This window comes from Apteryx rowi, unplaced genomic scaffold, assembly GCF_003343035.1.
Source record: "Apteryx rowi isolate R43461 unplaced genomic scaffold, aptRow1 scaffold_1267, whole genome shotgun sequence".
In the NCBI taxonomy this organism is placed as follows: Eukaryota; Metazoa; Chordata; class Aves; order Apterygiformes; family Apterygidae; genus Apteryx; species Apteryx rowi.
The window spans coordinates 25,809-40,844 of NW_020447494.1; the positions used below are offsets into that span (position 1 = coordinate 25,809).

The 15,036-nt window shown below is 36.3% G+C and overlaps 1 protein-coding gene across 1 annotated transcript in view; it reads right to left on the reverse strand.

The window, feature by feature from the left end:
- SLC13A1 (solute carrier family 13 member 1) overlaps positions 1-12,916 on the reverse strand; it is a 28,434-nt gene extending 15,518 nt beyond the window's left edge. Inside the window, exons 1-7 of the mRNA XM_026055870.1 lie at positions 12,812-12,916; positions 7,642-7,770; positions 6,779-6,915; positions 3,066-3,253; positions 2,413-2,470; positions 2,247-2,325; positions 1,511-1,674 (exon numbers count right to left, since the gene is read on the reverse strand). Of these exons, the coding sequence (XP_025911655.1) occupies positions 1,511-1,674; positions 2,247-2,325; positions 2,413-2,470; positions 3,066-3,253; positions 6,779-6,915; positions 7,642-7,770; positions 12,812-12,910 (854 nt within the window). The 5' untranslated portion in view covers positions 12,911-12,916. The remainder of the gene's footprint in view (positions 1-1,510; positions 1,675-2,246; positions 2,326-2,412; positions 2,471-3,065; positions 3,254-6,778; positions 6,916-7,641; positions 7,771-12,811) is intronic.
- Between the last annotated feature and the right edge of the window lie 2,120 nt (positions 12,917-15,036).

Below are 15,036 nucleotides of genomic sequence, written 5' to 3' on the forward strand. Positions count from 1 at the left end.
ATTTTCATTTCAAAATAGTTTGATGTAGGAAAGAAAAGGAATATTAAAGAACATTTTTAGTAACCTCAAAACAAAGTGTTTCATTGAATACAGTGTTTCAAATTGATTTGAAATGATTTGCTTTTTCTTTGATTAACGGACCTAAATTTTGCATTTCAACAATGCACCAGACATAGCCTACTGAAAGCACATATGCTAGTAAAGACACTCTTTGCTAAATGTACCTGCATGCCTGCCTGCTACAGATATTACAGAAGTTTATGACAGACCAAAAAATATTTTCTTCCTCCCTTCCACCAAATCTCTTTGAATTTTTTCTTTCTTTTCCATTAACGCTTCTAAACTCTACAAAATGGTCTTTAGAAAAGAAACATTTCAGGGTTGCCAGTAAGCAATGTAGGTCAGATTTAAATATACATTTATATATTTTAGAATTTGAAAATATTGTATTAAAACTGCTGTAAATATTGGAAAAAATCAGCACTAAGGTGAGTTCTTGTCTATTTTAATGGATTGGGCAGGTGTGGAAAGAAGTCTTGTAATCTGCTTTGCTGCCTCTCTGATTCTGGGACTGACAGGAACTCGGAGCAGCTTTAAATGCAAGTTAGCACAATTCAGAGCAACCACAGGGCCCCTCTCAGTTATGCTAACATATGCTAACTAGTCACAAAAAGACTGTTCACATGGGAGCCCCCAAGTACTCTAACTGGACTTCATACAATACACTAGTCCATCTCACTCTTCTCCCCAAATCTGTATTTGGGAAAGTAGGTGGTGACCTCAAAAACAAATAATATTAAGATATATGGGAGAAAGATACTTTAGTTAGAACTATACCTGATGTCCTGTTTGCTCTTTTAAAGTCTAAATTATGATAGATTTCTTACTGCAAGAGCTCAACTTTCAGTGGTGCCAGTTTTTACAAAATGCAGGTGGCAGTCAGACATAATATTCCTCATTCTTACAAATCACACTAGCCCCTCAGAAATATTCAGAACACAAAATAAATCTGATCATCAATATTGCTTAAGGAGATGTCAGGTAGTATCTGGACGATTAAGTGATGCTATTACAGCTACACTGGAGTTAAAGGGAAACCAGAATTTAACTCCTGCTGTACTTAGAAACGAGTAACAGTCCTTTAAAGCCAGATCATGTCTCTCATATCCATGAGAGAAGTATCTTCCTCCTCAGATAGGCTCATCTTTTTGCATGTAGCTATTCAAAGAGTAAAGTACTACTTAACCAAAGCGTGACAGAAATTAATCATCATTTTGCATATTTGGAATAATCATGTCTAACCTTTCCCATTGTAAGTCAAATACAAACCATACAATTTCATTGTATGTCTTTAACAAAAAATAACAAAAAGAAAGTAATAGAATCAAATACTGTCAAATCAAAGGGTAAGGTTCCTCATGCATTTCACGGGAACCATGTGAGAGCTCAAGAAAGGACAGTTAAAATTCTGGATAAAAAAGGATACAAATAATTTAATATAGTTTCTTACGTATTGAAGTGCTCAGCAAAAATCAAATTAGTCGATGTTCCTGTGATTGTGGTCAACCCTCCAATGGTAGCAGAATAAGCAATACATAAGCACATCACTTTGGAAATCCCATTGTATTTGTCCTCTCTGCTTTTTCTCCCTGTTTCAGCAGGTGGTAGGTTCTGCTCAATAAGAACATACACTGATTAACATGGAAGAAGGGCTCATCACCAAGCGCAAAAGCAGAATTCAGGAATGTCCCAGAATTTCACAGTCCGGCAATTTGCTGGCAATATTACCATCTGCAGTATGTTTTGGTTTGCTGTTACAATTAATCATGTGAAGGGAAAGACAGGAGAGCCAAATCCTGAAGTCCTTTGCCTAAGTTGCCTCAGTCTTTACACAGGAACTCCCTTTCTCCCCTTCCCTCCCTACTCTGGCACTACTGCTCCAGAATAAGATTGAGAAAATCCTGAGAAATTCAGTCTATAGGTATTTCAAATTCTGGGAAAACCTGATAAGTACTGTTTGTCCTCAGGTGAGGTTGGTTTAATTTGCATGAAATAAATTTGGAGCACAAAAACATTAATGAAATAAATAAGCAAACTTTTTGTATACAGATATACACATATATATCTTACAAGGAACTAGCTTCAAGGCTAGTAGCACCATGATAGGTGTTACATGAGAGTAAGATTTAGGTTAAAACTATAATACACACATTAGCTGCATAAAAAAAAAAGAACACCTTAAGTACCTTTCCATTTTCATTTTCTTTTTCATTTTCCTTTTCATTTTCAATTGTGCACACAGTATTACCCATACCATTGTCATATCTGGAAAAATAAAGATATTTATTTTAATAAAGAGATATTCCATTGATGAATTCTTCAAACAGATGTTAAGAAATGAATAACTGTTACCCATTAGCTTCTTTTGTTTTCTCTTTCCAGTCACTGGTTTCACATTCCATAATGTTTTCTGGAATACATCAATGGAAAGACAGGTAATAATTTAGGGGTGCAAGAAAGAATCTTTTCCATGAGTAAGTCCTAAACCATGCAACTGCTTCCTATCATCCCACTAATAGATTTTTAAGAGTCAATCTTAAAAACAGCTAGATTGTGCCCTACTCCTCCACTATTCCTGTTACACCAGAATCTCAATCTTCTTATGATTAGACACCTTTTCCTAATTTACAGTCCAACTGTGTACATAACCTTTTTAGATTCATTTGTTCTCCCAACATTATCCTAGAGCTTAAAGAGCTCCCTCACTAATGTTTAACCCCTGGTGTATTTATAGCCTACAGTCATATTTCCTTTCAGACCTCATTTTACTAGGCTGAACAAGTCAGACTCTTCTCCTCTTCTCTCATAAAACTGCCATATCCTGAACCTGTTCAGTTTTATTTAATCTTTGTGAACATGAGAGGCCTCATATAGAGTATTCCAAGAGAGGTCTCACCATGAAACGCATGATGGTGGAGGCACTTCCCTATCCAGCCAACCCCATTTTGTGTGGTCTTTACCTCACTGTGGAGCGGGGGGATGTATGAACTGCAACATATGCCTACCATTGAGCTCCAGTGCTGGGTTGACGGAGCTGTTAGAATAAGACATCTCCAGTGCATCTGCTTCTGCTTCAGCCCTGATGATCTGCTGAGCTACAGCCTCTACAATCGGCATCACCATAGCAGCAGCAGAGGTGTTGCTGAGCCACATAGACAAGAAGCTACAGCTAACCATGAAACCCAGAGTAAGCCTAGAATGAGAAAAAAAGTGTATTACTGTTACAGTAGCCCCTCCTGTTTATTATTAATGGAAAACTTGTTCAACAGAAAGATATAATGTAGGAAACACTAAACGTTTAGTGCTTGTAATTGACCTTGGAGGAAGTTTGTGAATTAAAGTGATCTTGATCAAAGACATTTTCTCACAGAAATCATTATATTTTAGAGTTTTAAGGGTCAAATATATTATTATAAATTGAAACAGAAGCAATAATGTTTATTTACAGTCTGAACTATCTTCTATTGGAGAAATATCGACATGCATGTCACAAGTTCAAAGAAAAGTTAAAATAGCTATACTGCCTAATGCTATTAATCTTGTTGTACTGTGCAAGATAGCTCAAAACTCTGGACTTATTGCGTTGGCTGTCAGTCCTTTGGATAATAGTGAAGGTGTTGTAGGAAGAAATATTAGCAATTCAACAGGTGGCACTTAACTTAGCTCTTAACCAGTGCCCCAAGACAGCCTTAGAGATTATTTGTGCTTCAGTAAATTTCATATTTCCTATTAAACAAGAAAGTAAAGGTCATTACAAAGTCTCAGTCTGGTCTTGGCACAACTTATGCTAAGTTTACCACAAAATAGAGATTGTATCAACCTTACTGGAGTCACTCTAGTTTTACACCAAACCCACAAATTTTCCATGTCACATCTGGTAAAGGTAGACAGGTTACATTTAGACTACAGAATGCATTATCATTTTTAATGCATCTTTTGGAGTTGTAAATGAGAATATTTTGCAAAAGAGAGTATTTTTATTGACTTGCTGTCGCAACATGTTGACAGTGTCATTAAACACCTGGCAAGCATCACCACAGAGAGAGAGCTAGCAGCAGTGAGGGAAGAGATCACAGTGCATTTCATTTTCTGAGAAGTCCTTTGTGCAATTTGCAAAGCTTTTTGGCTAACTTCTAGATGAACAACGTTACATGAGCTGTAAGAATAACTCAGTATACCAAGACAAGATTTTTGTATAAAAATATTGTATTCTAGAAGCCTCTAACAGCTTTGCACTTCAGCTAATAGTGATAGCGTTTCAAACTTGTTTTTTCACAATGAGCACACAAAAGTTCAGTACCTTGATGTGCCATCTTTTCTTTGTGCCTTTCTAATTGCATAATGATGAAATGAACTACAGATCTACAAATGGTGAACCTGATTCAGCACAAACGATCATCAATAAAATAAATCCTATTAACTTGGCTCAGTTTTGGATGAGGGTGACAGAGCACTGGAACAGGTTGCCCAGAGAGGTGGTGGAGTCTCCTTCTCTGGAGATATTCAAAACGCGCCTGGATGCAATCCTGCGCAATGTGCTCTAGGTGACCCTGCTTGAGCAGGGGGGTTGGACTAGATGATCTCCAGAGGTCCCTTCCAACCTCAGCGATTCTGTGATTCTGTGAGATCCTCAGCTGGGAGTTGAGGAAGAATTGTTTTCAGGAGAAATTTCAGTGTAGAAAAGGCTGGTCAGGCTAAGTACACTGAATATGAATATTTACGTTGTAGATAAGTATTATTTTAGTATAATAAAGCAAATAAAGCAAATGAAGACATTTGCTAACATCTATTTCAAAACTATTCATCATGTATTTCCAACATTTGATAGACTGATGTTCAAGGGATCTTTTAGTACACTGCAGTGTCCTCTGATGAGTGACTCTAAAACTGATAAAAAAAGTAACAGAATATATCCTAACCTGTTCAGTCTGGATTATTTTCCCTGCAGTTTGTTAAAAAATATTCTGCATGGAACCTTGGAGGATAACTTAATTTACAGTCAACTGTAAAGCCACTCTTTGCTATATAATGCACAATCAATCCTTTATAACTCATTCTAGGCTTTGTGGGTTGCATAGGCATATTCACCTGTCCTTGCTATGAAATACCTGCAAGTCCTCGGACCAGACCACACAGATCAAATGATGGGAGGCCACTAAGAACTCCTGCCATTGTACCTCCACCACTGTGTCTCCCACATCCTCTACTTCAGAAGCCTCCTACAATAACATCTCTTCCTTGGGCTGGATGTGGTTCCAATATGCAAAGGCTGGCTGTGGATTCCTGCGAGCAGAGGCAGAGGGCTACGCACAAAAACTTTACATCAGTTTGCATTGGGATGCAGATAGCAAGCAGCAGATGCTGAGAGGTGGGAGGATCCGCTCCTTCACAGATCATCTTACCATAATCTTATCAGCCTCTTATCATAATCAAGTAATGTGACAGAGCTGAGATAGGAGGCATACTGCCTCCTCAGGGTTTCAAAACTGTCTGTGGAATTGTTTTATGCATCCTCAGCAGCTGGCTGCAGATTTCTGCATCTCTGTCTCCACTGCAAGCTCCCCAGCAGGGTTCAGCTTAGCGCCATTCACTTATGTTCTCACTTTCAAGAATTCAGCTAAATGGTAGGGACTTAAGATTGATCAGTAAAGAAAAGCTGAAATAACTGAACCTGCATGGCTCAAGAATACAGCTAAATGTAATGGAAGACAGTTGAATATAAGAACTTTTTGTCAAGAATGAAGGCTAAAAGCTATTGAAAGAGGTAGGAAAAAAATCAAAATATATGTGATATATTTAAAATTAGGCCTGACAAAGCACTGAGGAATAGAAATAATCCAATATTTCCAAAAGGTGTTATTAGTTAGATCATCCAAGATGCCTCTTATTTTTTTAGACCTAGGGCTTTTATTTTTCTGACTTTTTAGTTCCCATCACTTTTTGCTTCTTAAGAAGAACTCATAAGTGCCTTGTATTCTGGGAAGCCAGACACACTCCAGATCTTCTCTGCAGTCTTACTGATGTGCTGACAGATGAAGCTGCTTGCCCAAAGCTCTCCTGCAAACTTTTCAAGCAAGCAAAGAAAAGGGTTTTCACTTCATAAGATACATGCTGATACCGAGTCAGTAAAGAGTGTGTGATTTTATTTCCTTCACCACGTCATCCAGCTGGAGAAGTTCCTATCCATTTGATATTTTCTTTCTTCACAGATATCCAAAGAAAAACTATAAGCAGAGACATTATGCATATCCTTTTCCTTCCCTACCACATTTTGTATTTTCTGACTTTTTTTTTCTCACTCTATATTGTGAATTCTTGTTGTATACTTGGGACATGTCCAGCATTTTGCAAACAGTGCTAAAATACAGATTAATAATAAGCACAGTATGGATTTTCAGTTGTAGGCATTGGTTATTTAATGTACTAACCATCATTAAGAAATAGGAACCTTACATTCACAGATTCATCAGTTTCTCTGTTCAGAAGGATGCATATTATGAACAGAGTCATTGCAGGCAGCTTTCAGTCTTATAATTAGGATTTCAACAAAACTGTAAAGCTTCACCTACAAATCAGTCAAACTGTTTCACACATCTACTTTTTTCAGTAGCAAAGAAAGGCTTGATTTCTACTACAGAATAAATAAGAGGCAATTATTTCTTGTATACCTAGCTTTCCAGAGGTATTATTGTCCTTCAAGACATTGCTTAGCACGTACCATGCAGGGTTCACACCCACCAGCATCACCATTCTTAAAGCCACTCTTTTGTGGAAATTCCATTTTTCTATTGATGTTGCCAAACAAATCACTCCAATTAATAGCAAATGGAAGTCTTTAAAGTAAGCGGATGCAACCTGAAATAAAAACAAAAAGGGTTTTGTTAACTAAATAGTGACTTTGTATTAGTATTTGCTATTACCAGTTTAATGAAAAACACTTTCAGTAAAAATATACACTGAAATGCATATGTAGAAAGATTTTTTGATTAAATTTAGACTGTTAATTTCATTGAAATTGTTAATTTATTTTAACCCAAATGATGCAACAGTAACTAGACTAAAGTTAACAGTATTAAAAATTAATAAATAATAAGGCTTGTGGTATAAACAACCTAAGATCATCTGTCACACCTCACATATGAACTAAATCACCAATGAAAGTTTTTTTAAATTAATTTAGTCATCTATCCAATGGATGAAAGAACAACTTTAAATGTAGATACTTAGAATATGATTGTCTGTGATGTTGTAATCTCTTTAACATTAAGGTGGATACTCAGCATTTTGCAGATAGGATCTTTAGTATATCACATTACTCCTATAACATTAGGGATTCTTTATACATGACTAGTGTTTTCCCACTGACTGGCATCTCAGCATTGAATCACAATCTAGCAAAAAGAAAATTTAAAGAAGTCAGGACAAAGTATGTGAGCAAGTCTTGACACCAGCCTGCTGTGATTGATACTCAGAAAATCCTTGGATTACCTATGAAGTTTCAGCATTATGTGGTTCTTTCTCTGGATATTTTGTGATTTATCATTGAAAACTATAATACAATTAAGAGGAAGAAAAGGTTACCTGCTTGGATGCCATTATACCAAACAATGGGAACATAAAGGCAGGGAGCAAAGCTGAAACAGCCAGTGGCAAAGCTTCTGTGAGCCAAAAGATGGCAACTACAAACAGCGTGTATGCACATTCTGCTTCCTAGAATACACAAGATATCAATAAAAACATTATTGGATCATCCAGGGAAAACAATCACAACTGCAAAAAGTCCATCCAGGTCAATAGAGATATTCCCCTCACCTGGTATGAATCTAGGGACCTAGATTTACAGCAGTTACTGTCTGCTATTGTTAATCCTCCTATTATTTAAAAGATATTCTGTAAATAGTTTAAAAGGTTTTTTTATTTAAGATGGTAAAATACAACTGTGTATTATTATTTAAATTCTAATGCTTATGAAAGAAAAGGGCAGCTGCCTTTTCCCTTTTCAAGCACAATTAACCAAATAGGTCATTCTGGGGCCTTCTCTGACCGTGAATCAGCATGAATCAGAAACATTCTGCAGCTGCAAGCAAACCTTTAGAAGTCTTGGAGAAGCTGCAATCAATAATAGGTCAAATTTTGGCTCTCCTATGATCAATGACATTTTCTCATCAATATCAATAAGACAAGTATTTCATCTAATATAGTCAGCACAGTCCAAGACTGACAAGAAATGCAGTTGTTCTTAAGTTGTTTTTAAGTTTTGCAATTTTAGTAAGTATCTTCTATTCAGAATCCTGGAAAACAAAATTTACTGCAAAGCTGCCAGTAAAATGGAGCCACCATGATGCTGATAAAGAACACACCAGAAAAGACTAGAATGAAGGAGGAACAGTGAACAACAACAGAAATGACTGAAGCTGCAACCAAAGTCAGACTCTGGTGAGATGTGGTCTGAAGGTTTGAGTTTATAATGAGATTGAGTGAGCCTAGTTTGCTGTAGAATCCTAGAAACCAGTTTTGCATAGTTTCAATTTATATTTCTGCTCTTGAGGAAAGTGATTTAGAAAATTTAATGCCACTCGCTAGGGAATGAAGCTACTCAACAGCAATAGAAACGGGTTCTAGAAGGAGAGGAACAGCTTAATAAAATGGGACTGTGCATCTTTGACTGTAAAACAATGGTGTCCAATCCAAATCAGTCAGCCAAATCTAATATTGATTATTTGAGAAGCTTGTGGTACATATGAAGCAATCTGATAGTGCCAGTTCAGGTATCATTTAGGAAATGTTCAACTTGCCCGAATCCTACCACATTAAAAATCTTAATGCCCAGAGAGGAATACTGAATCTGTGACATGGATGGTGTAACCATGATCTAATTGAGAAGCAAGGACTTGAACTGGACTTTCATGTATTATCATATTCATTCTCCTGAGATCAGATCTGTGCCAAACAGAAGCACTAATAAAAATTTTATATAACTGTTTCAGCAACTTGGAATTGTCGCAAGAGTTATTGAATGCCAGCAGAATTTATTTTGAGTAAAGGAAAACTAAGCTGTCCTGCCATAGCATTTGCTGTATTTAGGAACCAGAGGGAAATTTCCTGGATCCTTGATTTCCATCCGTTGCTATCAGGCAACACAATATATGATAAACTTAACAAAATCCATCTTGAAAGTGGTTAGGTATTTTGACTCCATTCCTATGTCTAGAAAATGGCTCTGATGCTCGGATGTAAAGTTTGTATTTGTAAATTGCTTCTGTGAATTGTAATACAGCTTAATATTGAAATTTCGCAACCTGACTTGAAACACACAGGTCATGTTGTATCAAAGATCCCAATAACTTTTAAAATATTTGTTTTATAATGAAGTAGCAGATTGAACTACATTAAGCATTAGTATTCTGTAAAGTTCCATGAAACCTGGTGAAGCAGTAAGAACTGGCTGTCAGGACATCCTGCACTGACAGTGAAAATACTGATATAGAAAAAAATACATAGTCCAATCTGTATATTTGGAAAATTAGATCCATGCTGTACAAAGAAACAAAAGTTCATACTTCAAAACTCTCTTAAGCTCTTTGAACTGAAAAAGAGGCAATCCGGCCTTTAGAGTCCTGATTCACCTGTTACTTGAATGCAAATTTATACCTGATTACTTGGTGAATACTTCAGTTTAAACAAACTCTTGTATATCTTGCTGAACTGGATCCTAATTTTGGACTTGAAAGTATTAGCACAGAAAGAATTCCATTTCCCCTGAAAAAAACCATCATCATGCATTATAGCAGACACAGCAGTTCAACAATGCAGAGGAGCTGGCAGATATTCCTGCTAAATATACTTGCTTTTACTGTTGATCCTTTGAATAGTCTCAGAGTCGACCACTTTGTAATGAACACAATAACTTACATTTTTCAGAGATATTTTACACAAAACCATATAAATTCTGGGAGATTTCATTATTTCACTTCAGATTAATATATCATTTTAAAGATTTTCTTTGCTGCTGGTAGGAATGAAGGCATTTTTTGAAAAATGCATTTCACTGGTTGCAAATAAAGGACTAATTCAAAAGAACAATTATAGATCAGTTGAAATGACTGTGAAGCTGTATCATACATGGAACTTGGATAAAGTGTATAGTGCAGAAAGTCTAAAATTCATTGTAATATAAAGTTCTAAGAATTTAACAGCAGTACTAAACTAGAAAGGAAATTTCCAGCACAATTCCTTTTAAAAGTTGCCTGAGATCATGTCTAAAACTCCTTACTAGCCGTTACACAAAATTGTTTTTTCTTGCTTGTAATTTTACTGGATTTAACTGTTCAGATGGCAGTTTTCCACAGTTTTCCATTCCACCACTCAGCTGATTTTTTTTATTTATTTTTTGGAATGCTACAGCCAAAACAGTCCGGTCTATTCTGAGAATGAAGTTAATAAAAAATACTGTACTCCTTGGGTGAAATTTTAAGGTTTTTATTTGTTTGTTTGTAGATGTTCCAGCACTTACAAACTGTTTTGGAGAATCTGAAATTTTGTAGAACATTTATGGTATGACTGTACCTTTTGCTGCTGTAAAAATCTTCCTATGTTAAATATAATTAAGTTGTATACATTCTGAAAAAGCAAGTTTGCCCCTTCTCAGTAAAACCCTGTAAAGCTACACTGTTATAAACTATGGAAATTATATCTGTACTGGCCATGCTCCATGCTCAGTCCTATTGAAATTTCTTGAGATGGCAGCTCACCCCCAGGGAAGTCCTGTACTTTGGGTCTTAGCCAAGGGGCGGGTGGATTGGGAACGCTGTGGGAATATATTGGCCTGTGCAGAAGAGACTCCCAGTTTTAGGGAGACAATAGCAATAGTTGTATTTGCATAGAATAAAGCTGACCCCCCCCCCAAAAATATATTTTATTTCTTTCAGAGCTGAGGGAACAGGTCAGCAACCTACACCAATGCGAGGGGTGAGACTTTGACTTCTAACGTCAGAGAATGCTGCTCAGGAAGTCAGTTGGGTCAGCTGCGGTGGAAAATAACACTATGTTTTTGTATGCACTCTTAACTACATGAGACAGATTTGTGTCTGAGATATGCAAAGAAGATAACTGAAAACTTGTTGCTAGAAAATGTTAAGGATAACTGGAGACCAACCAGATACCTTAAGACCTCCATTGCTACTGTCCAGCTCACCTGGATGCTGAGGGAGGAAGGAAGGTCAGCCTTGGCCTTCAGGGAAACAAGGACGCTGAGGCTGTCATTATCACATACTTCTAGTGAGCACTGCTGCTGCACTCCTGATTTTCAGGCAGCTTATGAAAAATCAACTACAATCTTGCAATTGATGTTGACAGAGTCAAAAGAATAATCATAATTTAAGTAAGGGCTATTTTTGTTTTATGTTGTATTCACAACTTTGGGTCTGAAAACAATTTTTTCCTTGAGCAAATGGTGCCACTTCTATAGGGCAAAAGTAATATAAAGTAGTCCAGTTATAATGAGTACTGGATTGAATGATTTTTCACTCACCCAATCACTTTATAACTCAGGGAAAAATCTTTTCATTAGCATTGGTAGTGCCTTTTAATAAAGATCTTGATTTGACAGGAACTAGAAGGCTACTATCCACCATTAATAGCATTAGCACTTTTTTCTCCACAAGGGACAAATTTAGTTTCATCTCAAGATGCAAAGTCTGTTTATTGCTTTTATGTAAAACAGTTGGATTCAATACAAATCCTTGCTTTTACTGTATAATAAAAGTTAGTTACTAACAGTTACTAATAAATCTATAAATATACATGCATTTTGTATTTGTATAAAAATACTCCTTTCAGACATTTTTGAAAATATTTATTCTAAATTTCCTCTGAAAGTTTGAGGTAGACAGTGGAAGTGTAAGGGGGCAAAAAGTCGTGAAAGTATGGGAAAAGATGAGAAATCTGTCACTTTTGATTTTAGAGTGCCTAGATTCAAAACCATAATCTATCCTTCATTGCTTTCTACAGGAGACAGGAAGGGAAGAGAAGGAAAGAGACAGCACATTCCTTACATGTGTCCCAGGGTCATGGTGTAAACAGAGCTCTCCGAATCTGATGGGAGATGCATGCTCTGCTGCAGACTTTGTGCAATATCTTAGAACTGTCTTTTGCTTTGAGGAGCAAAGTCATTACACTGTTTTCCCTATTCACTATATATCCTCATTCAGGGTAGAAATGCAACTCTTTTTCTTCAGTGTCTCCATCCACCAAACAAGTCACCAGACACCACTCTGCTATGAGAAAGAGAGAGACTCTCTTCTGTTTCAAAATCTCCCTTCTTTAAAAATAAAAACTATATATTTTTTTATACATCATAAAATAACAAGGTAATTGCATCTTCCTTCTTTTTTTTTCCTTCCATCTTCACTGTAAAACATACAGAGCTCTTTAAAACTGGCCAAAACGTCATAGTAAGGACAGTATTTTCAAGGTAGTCTGGGTGATCTGTATGTTTAAATACCAATGTTAAATGTGCAAAATATTTTCTAAATAAGGAATAAAATATATTCAGGACTTGGTGCAGTCGGCACTGAAATTCACACTAAAACTCTTATCTTCTATACATTTCTATGAAAATACTCTAAGTTGACCAAAAAAAAAAAAAAAAACCACCACAATGCAAACATACTGAAGTCATTCTGAAGAGATCAGGAAACTTGCACTTGACATACAGCTACAAAATAATTACCTCTTGCAGCAGGTCACTTACTTTGGTTCTGATGATAAGTGGTAATGGAAGTAAAAGCAGTGGGGTGAGCACAATGAGCAGGAACCTTCGGTAGACCAGGAGATAACTAAGAATCTTCATGACTGGTGGTTGGTAGTTGAGCTTTCCTGCAGAAACTAACAAAAAATGGGTCTGAGTTTAAATAGTTTACTCTGATTAATATTTTCCTAAACTATCACCTTTAGCCATTGCTAAAGCAGGCCAGTAAAACAAGTTAAAATTAAATCTTGGTCTTTATTGTTTTAGTGACTTTGTTAACAGTAGGGTGATAAGATAAGTGTTCATCATAAACCAAGGCTAGCTGTCGGCCTCCTCATGACTTTCTCCCCCTGCCCTTCCTCATGATGAGGTTATGTAATCAGAGCGGTTTTAGACAACTGGATAACCAAACATCTCCGATACTCTCTCAGTCACTGTTGGCTTCAGGAGGAAATCAAAACATCTACATAGAATATATATGTTCAAGACCAATTACATCACTATGTGAAAACATGCAAGTTCATTTTACTGGACAGAAGGAAAAACTTCTTCACAATGAGGATGGATAAGAACTGAAACAGGCTGTTCAGCAAGTTGTGGCATCTCCATCCTTGGAGATATTTAAAGTTTGAGAGAAGAAGGCACTGAGCAACCTGATGTGACTTTGAACTTTCCTCTGCTTTGAGCAAGAGGTTGGATGAGATGACCTCCAGAGGTCCCTTCCAACCTTGATCTTCCTATGATCCTATCCTTCAAGAATTTGAAATACGTGGAAAAATAAGTTTTTTTCCCTCTTGCCGGGCAAAAAGTGTATGTAGTTCCTCTTTTCTTCTCATGCAGAAACGGGGAAAGATGTTCCATATACATTACATACAGCCTTGAAGACTGAGAATGGAAGAGTTTTTGAGACAAAAGCAAAGCAAAGACAAAATATTTTTGCCTGAATTTTCCTGTGCTCCATAAAAGAGAACTTTGTACAATCCTTGTAATATAACAGAACAGCATCAAATTAAGAAGACAGAAAGGTGGGAAAGAATTTTGTTCACTATTTGTGAGTGAAGATAAAAAGGGGAAAGAACACTGTTTCATGCTCAGGATCTTATATGAAGCAGTAAATCAGAAGAGGAGACAGATGAAGGATTCTTTGAGCTATCATTACAAGCAACCAAAGGTCAGGTAATAAGGTAGATTTTTACTATCTATATATATATAGATATAACAATATGTCAGGATACATACAAACCAAGTTCTCAGATTGCCTATGTCAGGGACAGGCTTTTGATTTTGGAAGGTAGACTTTGATTTTACTAGGAACGCAGTATTTCAAATCTAACTGACAGGAAGGAATTGACTGAAAACCCAGAGGAGAAAAATAATTTGGGGGTGAAAGTAATCATGAAATAACAGCCTTTGCTACTGCACAGGAAGAACAAATAGGGAAAACAGCTTTGAGACAACTCAGGAAACTAAGACTGAGATCTTCTGAGAAAATAATATAAGAGAGAAAGAAGTTAAGTGAACTGAAGTTTTTGAAAGGAACTATATTAAACATATAATGGTAAACTATCCTAGTCTGAAGGAAAGACAGCTTAGAGAGAAACTATGGCATCTTCACCAGGAGAGCTTCAAAGGTCTGAAAATGAAAAATGAATTGTATAAGACCTGGTAACAATGGCATGTGTCTAGGGATTGCTATAAAGGAATAACATGAACATGGAGGAATAAATTCAAAGATATTATGTTGTGAAATATATTTCAGTTGAGGACATCAAGAAAAATTTCTATTAAAATAGAATAAAAGCCTATTCTCTTCAGAAGTAGAAGAGAACAAAGAACAGAGGGATATAGCAAATGTAAGGGAAAGCAAATTATAGACAATGCTAGAGTATCCAACACTTTCTTTGCTTGAGTCTTCGGAAAGGTAAATGGCAGTCAGTTCTTTAATGAAAAAAATTAACAGGCTAAAAGAAATGCATACAGGCACTGTGCTGCTAGGAGTGCTGAATATTTAGATTTAGTATGTGTGTTCAAATCAACTGCCAGATGAAATTCACCCATAATTAACAAGTATGAATTCAATCTGAGAATGATCTTAGAATATACTTGAAAATATTCTGACATATTATACATTTAAAAAACTGTAGAGCACTAGGAGTTCCTAGAAAATTGATGATGTATATATGGAAATAAATATTGGCTAATTTACGTCATGTGAACTCAGTCTAATT